The 16,971-nt window shown below is 46.3% G+C and overlaps 1 protein-coding gene and 1 long non-coding RNA gene across 3 annotated transcripts; both read right to left on the bottom strand.

Moving 5' to 3' along the window:
- Window positions 1–1,082: 1,082 nt before the first annotated feature.
- LOC140419500 (uncharacterized) lies at window positions 1,083–4,322 on the bottom strand. 2 transcript variants are annotated; one of them, XR_011945828.1, is made up of 3 exons: window positions 4,223–4,322; window positions 3,762–3,853; window positions 1,083–2,175 (listed from the first exon to the last, which is right to left on the bottom strand). It is a non-coding gene; the product is annotated as an uncharacterized lncRNA (long non-coding RNA). The 2 variants fall into 2 exon arrangements; XR_011945827.1 differs by having other exon boundaries at window positions 4,080–4,291.
- Window positions 4,323–11,695: 7,373 nt separating this feature from the next.
- On the bottom strand, window positions 11,696–13,859 carry LOC140419499 (uncharacterized). Its single transcript, XM_072503380.1, has 2 exons — window positions 13,274–13,859; window positions 11,696–13,143 (listed from the first exon to the last, which is right to left on the bottom strand). Exon 2 carries the CDS (start codon window positions 12,810–12,812, stop codon window positions 11,808–11,810), a length of 1,005 nt encoding a protein of 334 aa, XP_072359481.1. The 5' UTR covers window positions 12,813–13,143; window positions 13,274–13,859; the 3' UTR covers window positions 11,696–11,807.
- Window positions 13,860–16,971: the final 3,112 nt, after the last annotated feature.

Below are 16,971 nucleotides of genomic sequence, written 5' to 3'. Positions count from 1 at the left end.
TGCGGGGGCGGGGGGGATGAATCTAGTCAATAATGATCGCAATTTACTGGAAAAGATTTTACATTTATTCTCGGTGGCAGCTCAAGGGCTTGTGTTGCTGATTCTGATCATTCCAGCAACTTTAGAATATTATCTATGGAATGTAACAAGAAATTCGGAAAATAAGCTTGTTGTTTAGAAATAGCTGGGTTAATCAGAAATCAGATTGTGAGACGTCAATAAGGATGATCCCTCCTGAAGGTGGGGAGATCTGTAAGAAATCACTATCTTGTAACCTAATAAAATCTTCAGAAATGCATTGATTACAGGAATAGCTGTGTGTGTGTGTGTCTCTCTTGCTTAGAAATAAACATTCCTGGCTTGACAAACACAGGGAACTGTATCCCAGTATTACCTCATAGGGATGGAGTTAGGGAATGGAATTTATAGTGGTGACTGAAGATAATGGCTGTGACCAAGGTTAATGGGAGGAAGTTCTGGATGTGGGATAAGCGGTTTGATAATTTAGTAACAGTGGAGGAATGGAGAGGGATGGTGGTGAGGTAGAGCTGGGTGTTGTCAGTGTACATGTGAAAACTAACACGGTGCTTTTGGTTGATGTCACCTCGGGGCAGCTTATAGATAAGAAATAGGAGGGGCCGAGGACAGATCCTTTTTTAAGATGGGTGATGACGGTTTGTTTAAAGGTGAGAGGGACAGTACCAGAAGAGAGAGACCCGTTGACATTATCAGGTAAAACAGGGAAGTTGGGTGATCAGTAGTTCAGTGAGAATAGGGTCAATACAGCAGAATGTGGGTCTCGTGGACAAGATGAGCACTGAGAGGGCACGAGAGAAGATGGCGGAGAAACTGGAGAAAGGTGTGAGTTCAGGGCTCAGAAACAAAAGTCTGTCCGCGGTGGGTTAGTGGGAGGGAAGCAGCAGAGGCAGCTGGTCAGATTGTCTCAATCTCAGTGACAAAGAAGCTCCATCAGCTCCTCGCTTGTTGTTGGAGGTGAGGATTTCAGAGATGGGACAGGGAGAACACTTCAAAAGGAACTAATTCATGTTTGAGATAGGAAAAAGACTCAACACACTGCTTAATACAATGCTAAAAAGTTGGTTTATTTGGCTGTAAGCAAGATATAAACCCGATAATTGGACCCCAGAAAACATGGTTTTGTCCTGGATGTAATTAACAACCAAATTCCATCACTGTAGTTGCTTGTGACCTCGCTGGTGTCTCAGTAGATTGGATGACTGACTGAATCCCTTCCCACACTCGGAGCAGGTGAACGGCCTCTCCCCAGTGTGAGTGCGCTGGTGCAGAACAAGCTCAAATAATCGCCTGAATCCTGCCCCACAGTGAGAGCATCTGAATGGTCTCTCATCAGTGTGACCACGTTGATGGTGCATCAGAACCCCAGAATTTTTTTAGTCTTCCCACAGTCTGGGCATTTAAATGGTCTCTCCACAGTGTGAACTCGCTGGTGTGTCACCAGGTTAGATGAATCTGTGAATCCCTTCCCACACTCAGAGCAGACAAATTGTCTTTCATTGGCGTGAAGCCGCTGGTGTGTTCGCAGTGAAGAAGACTGATTAAATCCTTTCCCACACTCGGAGCAGGTGAACGGCCTCTCCCCAGTGTGAGTGCGCTGGTGTATAGTGAGTGCAGCTGATCTCTTGAACCCAGTCCCACAGTGAGAGCATCTGAATGGTCTCTCGTCAGTGTGAACACGCTGATGGTATACCAGTTCCTGGAAATTTACATAGCCATTTCCACAGTCTGGGCATTTAAAATGTCTCTCATCAGTGTGAACTCGCTGATGATGTATCAGCAGGTTGGATGATTGAGTGAATCCCTTTCCACACACAGAGCAGGTGAATGGCCTCTCCCCACTGTGAACTCGGTGGTGACTCAGCAGGTCGGATGACTGAGTGAATCCCTTCCCACATGTGGAGCAGGTGAATGGCCTCGCCCCAGTGTGAGTCCGTCGATGAGTTTCCAGTGTAGACGGGTAAATGACTCCCTTCCCACAGTCTCCACATCTCCATGGTTTCTCCTCACTGTGAACTGTGCTTTTTATTTCCATCTTCAAAATACGATGATATTCAGGTTATGAAAAATTGAGCAACTGTCAGGACCTGATGTGATGTTTGGTTTCAGATTCCTGGCTGCAAATGCTTTCCTAATACCCTGAGAAATTAATTTAAAACAGAGAAAAAGGAGTGAGAGAGAGCCCACAAAAACACAAAGGCATGTTGTGAAATTGAGCTGAATGAATCTGGTCATTTGTGGGGCCGGCACTAGGGAAAAGTGGCCATGAAAACTGCTGGATTGTTGTAAAAACTCTACTAGTTCACTAATGTCCTTCAGGGAAGAGAGTCAGTGGTCTGGGCCGATGCAAGACAACTCGCCTTTAGAGAGAGAGGTGGGAGCAGCATGAGGGAGTGGATTGTATATATCTAAAACTCAGCCAGAACTTTGACAGAATCTCCCAAACCATCAACCTCCACCACCTCGAAAGACCAGGGTGGCAGGCGTATGTGAACAGCATCATATTCAAGTTACAATCCAAGTCACACCATCCTGACTTGTCTGACATCCAGTACTAGGTTAACAGAAATGTCCTCCATTTAAATATGGAAAGATCTGAGTCACTGTCTTCAGTTCCCACGACAAACTCCACTCCCGACCCACTGACTCCATCACTTCACCATGAAAACAGTGCGAGGCTGACCCAGGCTGTTCATAACCATGGGAAAATACTTCACTAAAATAAAAGCAAAATACAGTCATAGAATTTACAGTGCAGAAGGAGGCCATTCAGCCCATCAAATCTGCACCAGCCCTTGGAAAGAGCACCCTACCTAAGCCAACACCGACACCCTATCCCTCTAACCCAGGAACCCCACTTAAACTTTTTGGACACTAAGGGCAATTTTGCACAGTCAATCCACCAAACCTGCATATCTTTGGAGTCTGGGAGCAGACATGGCGAGAAAATGCAAACTTCAGACAGACAGTGGCCCACGCCGGGAATCAAACCTGGGACCTTGGAGCAGTGAAGCAACTGTGCTAACCATTGTGCTACCAGATTCTAAAAATCTGAAATAAGAATAGAAAATGCTGAATAAACTCAATAGATTGGGCAGTATCTGTCCAGAAAGAAACAGAGTTAACGTTTCAGTCCATTTAACATCTTCAGAGCCGCCAGCTGAGTTTCAGACCACAATCTCTGCCAGCTCCTCGAAGGAGTTTCTGTCTCATTCACATCACTGGACTTGATCCTGTCTCAGATTTGTGAAACTCTCATCGACTCCTTTATTACCTCGAGACTTCACTATTCCTGCACACTCTTGACCAGCCTCCGACATTCAACCTGTGATAAGCTTGAGTTTATCCCAATCTCTGCTGCCTCTGTCCTCTACACTAATTTCCATTCACTCACTCATCACCCTGTCCTCATTGATCAACACAGGCTCCTGGTTAAACAGCAAATCAATTTAAAATTCTCACCTTTCTTTTCAGATCTGGGGCTGGTTTAGCACAGGGCTAAATCGCTGGCTTTTAGAGCAGACCAAGGCAGGCCAGCAGCACGGTTCAATTCCCGTACCAGCCTCCCCGACAGGCACCGGATTGTGGCGACTAGGGGCTTTTCACAGTTACTTCATTTGAAGCCTACTTGTGACAATAAGCGATTTTCATTTCACTTCATCTCTCCATATTGCTCATCCCCGTTTCCAGTCACACACGTTTGAATATTTTTGCCACAGACTTACATTTTGTTTCCGATTAATCGAGTGACTCTGTCACATTTTGATCTGATGTTTGTTTTGTGTTTTCCGTCTTCAAATTCTGCTCTTCCAACGTCCTGTAAACAGAAGTCATCACACTGTCAGTCCAAGATCAAACATTGAGAAGAGACAAACATTTCTCTTGATTTGAGTTTTCTGTGTGCAAATCCTCCCCTTCTAAGCCCCTGTAAAAGAGGTTTGCAGACTCCATCCCTGTCAGTCCAGGAGAGAAATTCACAGCATTCTCTCCTCCTGCTGACAGGACAAGGAGCACCGCGCATGCGCCCTGCTGCAGATTATTACATTTGGTTGAAATGGTTTCGGGCTTTTCGGCTGCCGCGGCCCCCATTTGGTGCGAACGCGGGACCGATCGGGTCTTATTTGGGTTTTGAGTCCTGCACTGGGTGTTTATGAAGCCTCAGCACCCACTCGGCCACCTCCATTACCCGGCCACAAGCGGCTGTTTCTGTCTAATCGCGGAAACCAAATGATCTCCCGGCGGCGGCTGCCGGAGTCCACACTGCGCATGCGGCTACCGGAGTCCACGCCATGCAACAATCGAAGTCACACTGCGCATGTCCAATAGTGGCGGATAGACAGAGTGGAGAATGTTAATTTATTCACATTCGGCTCTGGGGCCGCACTGGGTATTTGTAAACCCCGCCCCCCGACACTGACCTCTCACCTGACACCTCATAATGTTGAGGCAATGATTGACGGCAGCACCGGACCAATGGAAGGAGAAGGGGACGAGGCAGGGCGACACAGGAATTGGGAGCAGGAGGCGGCCACTCAGCCCCTCGAGCTTGCTGCACCATTCAATACCATCATGGCTGATCAGATTGGAATATAATTCCACATTGCCGCCCACCATCGATAAAATACTACATCCGGCTGAAAAATATTCAGTGACTCTAGATTCTGACAAGAGGAATCATCCTCCACACATCCGGTTTTGTCAAGACCCTTCATAGTCGTTTTTTTAATAAACAATTTTATTGAAGTATTTTTTGGCATTGTAACCAGTTACAGTGTACAGTAATGTGCAAATATCAACACAAAGCAGAAATATAGTGCAAAAGACCAATCCTCTCTCATAAATAGTACCCGCCTATTTATCCCTCGTTTCTACTCTAATCTAACCCTCCCCCCCCCACCCCCCTGCTGACATTTAATTCCCCGCGAAGAATTCGATGAATGGTTGTCACCTTCGGGTGAACCCTAATACAGATCCTCTTAAGGCAAACTTAATTTTTTCCAGCTCTAAAAAGCTCAACATGTCCGAGAGCCATGCTTCGGTCTTTGGGGGCTTGGAGACCCTCCATGCCAGCAGTATACGTCGCCGGGCTACCAGGGAAGCAAAGGCCAAGACGTCGGCCTCCCCCTCTTCCTGGACCCCCGGATCTTCCAAGACCCCAAAAATTGCCACCACTGGACTCATCACCACCCTAGTTTTCAGTACCTGGGACATGGCATCCGCAAATCCCTCCCAGTATCTCCGAAGTTTTGAGCATGCCCAGAACATGTGGACATGATTCGCTGGCCCTCCCGCACACCTAGTGCATTTGTCCTCCACCCCAAAAAATGTACTCATTCGGGCCACCGTCATTTGGGCCCGGTGTACGACCTTGAACTGAATCAGGCTGAGCCTAGCACATGTTGCAGTTGAATTTATCCTACTCAGGGCTTCCGCCCATACCCCCCTCCTCCATCTCCTCGCCTTTGGGACCTGTCTACGTATGAAGTCACACACTTGCAAGTACCGAAAGTCATTCCCTCTTACTAGTCCGAATTTCTCCTCCAAGGCTCTCATGCTCGAGAAGCTCCCCCCAAAGAACATATCGCCCATTCTTCCCACCCCCGCCCGCCACCATGCCCGGAATCCACCGTCCATACTCCCAGGGGCGAATCAGTGGTTGTCGCATATTGGAGACCAGACCGATGCTCCCACCTTCCCTAGATGCTTTGTCCACTGGCTCCAGATCCGTAGGGCTGCCACCACTACCGGGCTGGTGGAGCACCTGGCCAGCGGGAGCGATGGGAGGCCCTGGCCAGGGCTGCCAAACTGGTGCCCCTGCAGGAAGCTGCCTCTACTCACCCCCAAATAGACCCTGAACCCACCATCCAACTCCTTACCATGGTTATGTTGGCCGCCCAGTACCGTCTACACTGCCCCCGCAAGTGATAGCGGGAGTGCATTCCATCTCCTGAACTTGCTCTTCATCTGTTCCACCACTCTAGTCAAATTTAGCTTATGCAGTCTGCCCCAGTCTCGTGCCACCAGTATCCCTAAGTATCGGAAACTTTCCCCGACCATCCTAAATGGTGGCTCCTTCAACCTGTTCTCCTGGCCCCTCGCCTGCACTACAACCATCTCACTCTTAGCCATGTTCAGTTTGTACCCTGAAAACCTGCCAAATTCTCTCAATATTCCTACTATACTGTCTATCCCAGCCAGCGGGTCCGATACGTAGAGGAGCAGGTCGGCTGCGTACAGCGATACCCTGTTTTCCACCCCTCCCCTAATCATTCCCTTCCCCACCACCTCGCAGTTCTCATGGCAATCGCCAGAGGTTCTATGGCCAATGCAAACAGCAACGGGGAGAGTGGGCATCCCTGTCTGGTCCCTCGGTGTACTCTAAGGTACTCTGATGTTGTCCTATTCATCCTCACGCTAGCTTTTGGGGCCTGGTACAATAGTCTAACTCAGTCAACAAAGCCCTCCCCGAACCCAAACCGTCCGAGTACCACCCACAAATAGTCCCACTCCACCCGGTCAAAGGCCTTCTCGGCATCCATTGCCACCACTGCCTCTACCTCTCTGCCCTCCGGGGCATCATGATCACATTGAGTAGTCTTCTCAAGTTGGCTACCAGCTGCCTGCCTTTCACAAACCCTGTTTGGTCTTCCCCGATCACCTCCGGGACACAGTCCTCAATTCTAAACGCCAAGACCTTAGCCAGGAGCTTGGCGTCGACGTTGATCAGGGAGATTGGTCTGTATGACCCACACGCTTCCGGGTCTTTATCCCGTTTTAATATCAGCTAAATGGTAGCCTGTGACATCGTCGGGGGTAGAGTCCCTCGCCTCGTTAAATACCCTAGTCAACACCGGCCTCACTATCTCTGAGAAGTTTTTTGTAGAACTCCACTGGGTATCCATCTGGCCCCAGGGATTTACCTGACTGCATGGCCTTCAAGCCCCCCAGCACTTCCTCTGCTCTGATCGTGGCCCCACGTCCATCTACCAGCCCCCTACCCACTTTTGGGAAGGTCAGTCCGTCTAAGAAACGTTGCATCTCCTCCGGCTCCCCAGGGGGTTCCGAGGTTTAGAGCTTCCTGTAAAACTCTCGAAACACCTTGTTCAGTCCTGATGGGTCATCCACTCTGTTCCCCAAACCGTCCACTACCCTGCCTATTTCTCTGGCCGCCTCCTTCCTCCTGAGTTGCTGCGCAAGCATTCTACTAGCTTTGACCCTTCAGAGTCTTATATGATTCAATGAAGTCACCCCTCACTCTTCGAAACTGGAGAGGATACAAGCCTGGCCTGTCCAGCCTTTCCTCATAACTGGAGAGGACACAAGCCTGGCCCATCCATCCTTTCCTCATAACAGGAGAGGATACAAGCCTGGCCCATCCATCCTTTCCTCATAACTGGAGAGGATACAAGCCTGGCCCATCCAGCCTTTCCTCATAAGGCCACAGGTCCGTTCCAGGTATTAATCTCGTAAACTTTCTCTGAATGACGTCCAACAAACATTGGAATATAAAAGCAGGGATGTACTTCTGAAGCTTTATAACGCATTAGTTCGGCCCCATTTAGAATACTGTGACCAATTTTGGGCCCCACACCTCAGGAAGGACATACTGGCACTGGAGCGGGTCCAGCGGAGATTCACACGGATGATCCCAGGAATGGTAGGCCTAACATACGATGAACGTCTGAGGATCCTGGGATTATATTCATTGGAGTTTAGGAGGTTGAGGGGAGATCTAATAGAAACTTACAAGATAATGAATGGCTTAGATAGGGTGGATGTAGGGAAGTTGTTTCCATTAGCAGGGGAGACTAGGACCCGGGGGCCTTAGAATTAAAGGGAGTTACTTTAGAACAGAGGTGAGGAGAAATTTCTTCAGTCAGAGAGTGGTGGGTCTGTGGAATTCATTGCCACAGCGGGCGGTGGAGGCCGGGACGTTGAGTGTCTTTAAGACAGAAGTTGATAAAGTCTTGATTTCTCGAGGAATTAAGGGCTATGGAGAGAGAGAGGGTAAATGGAGTTGAAATCAGCCATGATTGAATGGTGGAGTGGACTCGATGGGCCGAATGGCCTTACTTCTGCTCCTATGTCTTATGGTCTTACAGCCTTTCTTAAATAAGGAGATCTGTCTGATGTGAAGTTTGCACATTCTCCCCGTGTCTGCGTGGGTCTCGCCCCCACAACCCAAAGATGTGAAGGGCAGGTGGATTGGCCACGCCAAATTGCCCCTCAATTGGATTTAAAAAAAAAAATAAGACCAACACTGTACCCTGTGCTCCACGTGCAGTCTCACCAATGCCCTGTATAACTGAGGCATAACCTCCCCAGTTTGTATTCAATTCCCCGCACAATAAATATTCAATTAACATTCAAATGACATTTTATTAGCTTTCCTAACTACTTGCTGTACCTGCATGCTAGCCTTTTGTTATTAATGCACAATAACACCTCGGTCCCTCTGTATCTCAGAACTCTAAAAGTCTCTCACCATTTGGACAATCTGCCTGTTTTATTCTTCCCAACAAAATGTGCATTTTCCCATTTTCCCACATGATACTCCATTTGCCAGGCCTTTGCCCACTTGCTTAACCTATCGATGTCCCTATGTGGCTGTATTGCATTCCTCACAATTTAGTGTCCCACCTTTTTTTGTGTTATCAGCAAATTTAGCAACAGAATCTTCAGTACCTTCATCCAAGTAATTTATATAAATTATAATAAGTTGAGTCTCCAGTACTGATCCCTGTGGCACACCACTCATCACATCTAACCAATCACAAAAATACCCATTTATGTCTACTCTTTGTTTCCCACTGGTTAGCCAATCTTCAGTCCATGCCAGTATGTTATCCCTTATATCCTGAGTTTTTATTTTCTGTAATAACCTTTGATATAACTTATCAAATGCTTTCTGGAAATCTAAGGACAGTACATTCACCCGTTCCCCTTTATCCACAGTCATGTGACCCCATCAAGTAACTCTGATAAATTGGTTAAATGTGATTTTCCTTTCATAAAACCATGTTGACACTGCCTGATTGCCTTGACTTTTCTAAGAGATCTGACATTGCATCTTTAATAATAGCTTCAAACATGTTCCCTATGACTAATATTAGGCTAACTGGCCTGTAGTTTCCAGCCACCTGTTCCCCTCCCTTTGTGAATAAAGGAATTACATTTATTATTTTCCAATTTAATGGATCCTCCTCGAATCTAGTGAATTTTGGACAATGAAAAGAGTGTATCAACTCCCTCTTTAAGCTGCTTCTTTCAAGACCTGATGATGAAGTCCGCCAGGAACCGGGGTTTTGTTAGCTCGCAGACTCAAAACATTGCTCATTACCACTTCCCTGGTGAGTGTTCCTCCATCCCTTCAATTTCTTGATTTACGGATATTTCTGGAATGTTACGTGATTCCTCTATAGTGAAGACTGATGAAAATACCTGATCAATTCATTTGACATCTCCTTACTTTCTATTGTTAATTCTCCAGACTAGCTTTCTGGAGAATCAACACTCACTTGAATTATTTACTTCCACAAATATCCATAGAAACTCTTACTATCTGTCTTTATATTTCTCGCCAGCTTTCTCTGGTACTCTAATTATTCTCATCTTATTAATATTTTTGTGCTTTTATACTCTGCCAAATGTTCTGACCTGTCATCTGCCTTTGCACTGCTATATAATTTTTAAAAAACATTGATATTGTAATGTGATTGTCCCTTTAAGAAATGAGTTCTATTATCACATGGCTTCAGTGATGTCATTGTGTGGGTGGAGCTGGGCTGTGGCGCTGAGTTTTACTTTCGGTTTAGACAGTTGAAAGCTGAATTCAGACAAAGAAGGTTTATTTTGTCTCCCTCTGCATGTTAAAAGGTGTCCAGATCACTTGATAATTTAAAAGTGATAACTGTTCTCTGGAAAGAATTCAAACCTACTGTTTTGGGTAAAATAATTTTTCCTAGTTTAGTGGATATTGATATCAAATTGAAACAGTTGAAAGGGAAGTTATTAAGGGTTATATATATATAAATATATATATATATATATATATATATAGAGAGAGAGAGAGAACTGTAGCTGTGTGGGGTATTTATGTTTGCAGTTGATAAAAATGCTTAGTGTGTGTGCTTATAAAATGTTAGCTGAATTTGTCGAATTATCTTTGTTTTGTTTGAAAGTGTTTAAGGCCTCTGTTGAATAACACCTGAAAAGTAGGCCCTTGTGCTCCTCGTAATCAAAATTGATAAACTATTGGAGGTCAGGTGAACTCCATGAAATAGTTTGGAGCTTTTTAAACCCTGGCCCATATCAATATTTCTTTAACTTTTTTAGTTAAAGACAGATGCTGGGTCCTCCCCTGGAATTTTCCATTCTCACGAAAATATATCTATTCTGTGTATAATGAAATATCTCTTTGAATGTCTGGCACAGAATCTCTATTTACCTGACACACAAGCTCATTTGCCAATTCATTTTAGCTAGCTCTGTTTTGATGCCCTAATGATTGCTCTTATTTCCCCCACAACCCAAAGATGTGCATGCTAGGTGGATTGGCCACGCTAAATTGCCCCTTAATTGGGAAAAAATAATTGGGTATCCTAAATTTTTAAAAAATGAATAAATAAATAAAAATAATTGCTCTTATTTAAGCTTAACTTACTCGTCTTGGACTCAATCTTCTTCCCCTCAAACTGCATGTCAGATTCAATCAAATTATGATCACTGTTACCTGGGGATGTCTTCACCATGAGGTTATCAATTCATCCTTTTGCACAATACGATGTCTGGTATAAACTGCCCTCTGGATGGCTCCAAAATGTGCTGATTGTAGAAACTATCGCAAAATCATTCTGTGAACTCCTCACCTATGCTACCTTCGACCATCTGATTTTTCCAGTTTATAACTTTACTAAAATCCCCCTTGATTATCGCTGTACCTTTTCTGACAAACTCCCATTATCTCTTTCTTTTAACTCTGGTCTCCTGTGTAGTTACAATTAGGAGGCCTGCACACCACTCCCAGAAGTAAATTCTTGCCTTTACCATTTTTCATCTCAAACCAAACCATTCCTACATCCTGGTTTCCTGAACTTCGGTCATCCCTGTCTAATGTGCTAACACCATCAACAATTAACAGAGGCACTCTTCCATCTTTTCCAAGATTTCTGTCCTTCTTAAATTTCACATGCATTACAATATTCAGCTCATCACCACCTTTTGAAGGGAAATGAGGGATGGGCAATAAATGTTGGACTGGCCAGTGACACCCACATGCCATGAATGAATATAAAAAAATTCAGGTCCCAATCTATGTCTGCAATGGCCATCAGATCGTACTTACTTATTTCTATAGGTGCTGGCAATTCATCAGTTTTGTTTCAAATGCTACTTGTGTTTTGCTACAGAGCCTTTGGTTTTGTTCTTTTATTATATTTGTAACGTTTATCTGATGTAATTTTAAATGTGTTCTTTCCGTCTCTTCCTGCCACAATCTGTTTATCATTTCCCATATTCTTACCTTTCTCTCTGGTCTTACTCTTTACTTTACCACATCATACAAAACAAATCAGAAAAGACACAACAATGGAACAGTCAGGAACAGGACATCAATCAGTTTCCTCCTATCTGACAGAAATCAAGGACTGGAACACTGTCATTAACACAAATCTAATTTAATTAATCTATATACAGAATATTAAACTCCGGCCGAGTCACAGGAATAATTAACAACAACTGAAACAAACTCCAACTGTCAGAATGAACATGGTTCAGTCCTGGATGTGATTAACAGCAGCAATATCAGAATCCAACCCCTGTAATCGCTTGTGAACTCGCTGGTGTTTCTGCAGGGTGAATGAATGAGTGAATCCCTTCCCACACACAGAGCAGATGAATAATGTCTCCCTGGTGTGACTGCGCTGGTGTTTGAGCCGGAGGGAATGCTGAGTGAATCCCTTCCCACACATGGTACAGGTGAACGGCCTCTCTCCAGTGTGACTGCGCTGGTGAATCAGCAGATCCATTTTGCCTTTAAAGCTCTTCTCACAGGTGGAACATTTAAAAGGTCTCGCGTCAGAGTGAACACGTTGGTGTGAGGTGAGTTGGGCAGACTGAGTGAATCCCTTCCCACATTCAGAGCAGATAAACTGTCTCACCCCAGTGTGAATGCGCTGGTGTCTCAGCCGGGTGGATGACTGAGCGAATCCCTTCCCACACACACAGCATGTGAATGGTCTCTCCCCAGTGTGAACCCGCTGATGATCCAACAGTTTGCATAACTGAGCGAATGTCACCCCACACTCAGGACAGGTGAATGGTTTCTCTCCAGTGTGACCTCGCTGGTGTGTCAGAAGATTGGATAACTGAGCGAATCTCTTCCCACAATCAGTGCACGTGAATGGTTTCTCCCCGCTGTGCATTCGCTGGTGTGTCAAAAGGCTGGATAACTGAGTGAATCCCTTCCCACACTCGGAGCAAGTGAACGGCCTCTCCCCAGTGTGAACTCGCTGGTGCGTCAGAAGATTAAATTTGTTTTTAAAGCTCTTCTCACAATCGGAACATTTAAAAGGTCTCATGTCAGAGTGAACAAGTTGGTGTGCAGTCAGATGTGTTAGTCGAGTGAATCCCTTTCCACACTCGGAACAGGTGAATGGTCTCTCCCCGGTGTGACTGCGGTGATGAGTTTCCAGCTCAGAAGGGAAACGGAATCCCTTCCCACAATCCCCACATTTCCACGGTTTCTCAATGGTGCCGGCGTCCTTCTGTCTCTCCATTTTGGATGATCAGTTGAAACTTCTTCCACACACAGAACACGTGTACAGTTTCTTCTCGCTGTGAGGGTGTGGTGTTTTTCAGGCTGTGCAACTGGTTAAAGCTCTTTCCTGTCAGTTCACTGCAGCACTCTCACTCGGGTGTGTGTGTGTCGCTGTGCTTTTCCAGTCACAATGATGTTTGAAATCCTTTCCCACAGACAGAACAGACAAACATTTCTCTTTCCACATTCAAAAGCTGATAACATTCAGATCCTGATGAATTGAGTGACTGTCAGATCTCGATGTGATAATTGATTTGAGTTTCCTTTCTGTCAATCCATGCCTTGTAACCCTGTAAAATCAGTTTACACATGTCAGAAATTCAGAACAGATAATTCTAGTTTCTGGGGAATAATTGTTTCTCTCATTTCCCAAAGCTGCAAATTCCAGTCGCATACATTTTGCCATTCCCATAAACTCACCACAATGGTTCAAGGTCATTAATACTGAGTACAGCTTTAAATTCCAGATTGTTCACTGAATTTAAATTCTACTATCTGCATTAACAAATCCATCAGTGTGAGAGCAGGAAATTGCCCCCATTCTCTCCTCCTGCTCCAGGATCTGGGGCTGGTTTAGCACACTGGGCTAAATCGCTGCTTTTAAAGACGACCAAGGCAGGCCAGCAACACGGTTCAATTCCCGAACAGGCGCTGGAATGTGGCGACTAGGGGCTTCACAGTAACTTCATTGAAGCCTACTTGTGACAATAAGCGATTTTCATTTTCATTTCATGTTCAGGATCAGCAAAGTGAGTTGAAGATAATTTCTCCTGAACAAATCCATTGCTGCATTTCCTTCCTGAAGCCACATTTGTCCACTGGGGCCCGGCACCGGGAGAAAGCGGCAGCTGCCGTTGTGTTGGGTGTTGAGGCGGTGCCGCTAGTTTGTTATTGGGGGTGTTGAGGCCTCCACTCCCACCCACTGCCCCTGACGCTGCCTCCGCTTATCCGCCTTCTTCCCGCCTGAAGATGAGACAAACAAGCTTCTGTCCCTGGACATGAACCGCACTGCGCATGCTCCACAAACAATACTCGGGGAGTGATTGACGGCAGCTCCGGACCAATAGAAAGAGGGGCGGGGCTGGCTAAGTGAGCGGACGAGGCTGGTCCTCCAACCAATCGGAGTGAGTGAGGGTGGGTGGGACTTCGTCTGAAGCATGCGCACTGCGGGTAATGGCGATGCCCAGAAGCTGTTATCTCGGATCCACAAAGGGTAAGATGAATATTGTGGAACGCGGGGAGCGATGATCTGCCTGGTGAGTGGAGAAGGTTTCTAAGCATGTTGTGCAAGTCCATACCCGTAAAGATCACTTCCTAGTTCCCCCGTTTCACGGAGCGGGGCCGCGAGGTTCCAGTGATCGGTTCGGGGTAACGACCGACATATTTATGCGGGACAATGTGCAGTAGAGCGCATGTGCGGCCGCCATGTTTGTAGGGGGCAACATTTTCAATGACTGGGAGAAGCTTATTCCACATTGCTCAGAATGGAGACAACCTGGCCAGCAAACTGCATTATCCTTTGTCCTGGTTACTTGACCTTCCATTACCCCGATTTGCACAGACCCAGATATCTATGATCAGAGTAGCAACAGAGAAGTAAAGAAACAGAACCAAATCCTGCTCCCTGAATCCCACTAACTCAACGGATGTCTGACTCCATGTGCGGCTCTGTTCAGTCACATGAAGATCCATGTCGGAAACTCTCAACCCTAGGGGCAGCACGGTGGTGCAGTGCTAACACTGCCTGTGGCGCTAAGGAATTGGGTTCGATGCCGGCCCCGAGTCACTGTGGGTGAATCCTCCCGTGTCTGCCTGGGTGTCATCTCCACAACCCAAAGATGTGCAGGTGAGGTGGATTGGCCATGCAAAATTGCCCCTTAACTGTAAAAAAATAATTTGGTACTCTAAATTTATTTTTATAAAAGAAAATCTTTTCCTACGGACGGAACAGACAAACTTTTATTTTACCACATTCACAGGCCAATGATATTCAGGTCCTGCTGAATGGAGTGACTCTGTTAAAACTTGATGTGAAGTTTGATTGGAGTTTCCATCTGTAAATTCTCCCCTTGTAATATTCTGTAAAAAAGTTTATAAAATAAATCACTAGGGGCAGGCACGGTGGCTCAGTGGTTAACCGAGGACCCGGGTTTGATCCCGGCCCTGGGTCACTGTCCTTATGGAGTTTGAACATTCTCCCCGTGTCTGTGTGGGACTCACCCCCACAATTCAAAAAGATGTGCAAGGTAGGTGAATTGGCCATGCTAAAATTACACCTCAATTGGGATAAAAACAATTGGGTAATCTAAAAAAAAAAATGTCATTAAAAATAAACAAAAGCCAAAATGTGAAAAAAAAAATGTTTTACAAAATCCATTACCAAGTAAGTGTTGAGGAAATGGAGTTCATAGCAGATAAGCAAAGACAATGTGATCATTTTTTGCAATGTTTAAATGCAGTAAATGTTTGCTCATCCAGTACAGGATGTCAGTACGGTGTGTGACTGGGAGAGGAATTTGTAGGTGATAGCATTCCCATACACATGTTGCCCTGGTCCTTTACAGTGAAGGAGGCTGAAGGTTTGAGAAATTTGTCAAACTTCTGGTCAAGTTGTAGATGTATAAAAACCCTTTCCTTCATTGCCTACCTCTCCCACCTCTCTCACTCTCTCTTCCCCTCTCCCTCCTCCTATAGTAGTCTGAATCTTGTGTTGGCCCAGGCCAGTTGGCAGGATTCCTTCTCTGAAGGACATTACTGAACCAGTTGGGGCAGTTTACATGGTCACTTTTTCCTAGTGCCTGCCCACAAATGACCAGATTAATTCAGCTCAATTTCACTGTCACACTCGCTCTTTTCTGTTTTCAGTCAATTTTACAGGAGGTTGGGCATTGGGAAACTCAACATCACATCAGAATCATCACGCCACCATGCTACCTCACAAACTGCAGCAGTTCAAGAAGGTCAAACATCATCTTCTCCACAGGTAACTGGGGATGGGGAATATTTGCTGCTGGTCTTGTTGGTGAAAGGACAGGGGAGTGGGAGGAGCTGATAGTCTCTTGCAGAGAGAGACAGGACGGGCTGAATGGCCTCAGTCTGTATTGTAACAATTCAATGATTTACTGATAAAGAAGCGACGCTGGAGACCAGGGAACAACCTCTGGAACCAATGGCCAACCTGATACAAAGCGGCTCTTCATTGATCTGGAAGCTGCAGCCCAGCTCGGTGTAAACGGGGGGGAGGGGGATCCGCTCCATTTATTCCCGGGGTTTCTGGAGCCTCTCCGCCCACTCGCCGGACCCTCCGCCCCGCCATCACCCCCTTTACCCATTGTGGACCCGTCTGCCCATCACCTGCACTGTGCATGCTTCACTCACAGTCCAGTCTGCCCCTCATTCGCTCCCATTGGCGGGAGGATCAGCGGCTCCCGCCCGCTCTATTCCTATTGGCCGGAGCCGCCGCCAATCACTTCTGGGCATTGTGACGGTTCGGGCTGTGCCCAGCGCATGCGCGGTTCAGGTTGTCGCTGACGGTGCGAGGAGCGGGAAAGAAACAATCGAGCGACTTTCAGGAATGGATCCGGTGGGTGGCTGGGGAACAATAGAAGCTGCGGAGTGAGCCGGGAGGCTTCATAAATACCCCGTGGAGGCTTCAACTCCCGAGGAAAATGTTAACGGTCCCGTCTTAAACAGCACCGAACAGAGTGAGAGCTGAGCGGTGACAGGCCCGGGTTACCGGCCGCCATCTTTACAGAGGACAAGGAGCCGCAGGGCGCATGCGCTGCGAGCCTGGACCGGATGCCAACTCTCCCGGATTGACTGACTGGAGTCTCCAGGATTTTATTTTAATCATTTGTGGGAGTCACTGGCTGGGCCAACATTTATTGCCCATCCCTAATTTCCCTGGAACTGAGTGGCTTGCTCGGCCATCTCGGAGGGCATTAAAGAGTCAACCACATTGCTGTGGTTTGGAATCGTGTTGGCCAGACCAGGTAAGGATGGCAGATTTTCTTTTCTGTTCATTCACGGGATGTGGGTGTCGCTGGCTGGGCCAGCATTCACTGCCCAGCACTAATTGCCCTTCAACTGAGTGTATCTCAGAGAGCATTTTAAGGGTC

This window comes from Scyliorhinus torazame, chromosome 5, assembly GCF_047496885.1.
Source record: "Scyliorhinus torazame isolate Kashiwa2021f chromosome 5, sScyTor2.1, whole genome shotgun sequence".
In the NCBI taxonomy this organism is placed as follows: Eukaryota; Metazoa; Chordata; class Chondrichthyes; order Carcharhiniformes; family Scyliorhinidae; genus Scyliorhinus; species Scyliorhinus torazame.
Note: the sequence above shows the minus strand (reverse complement) of the source record. Positions and strands in the feature narration are given on the sequence as shown.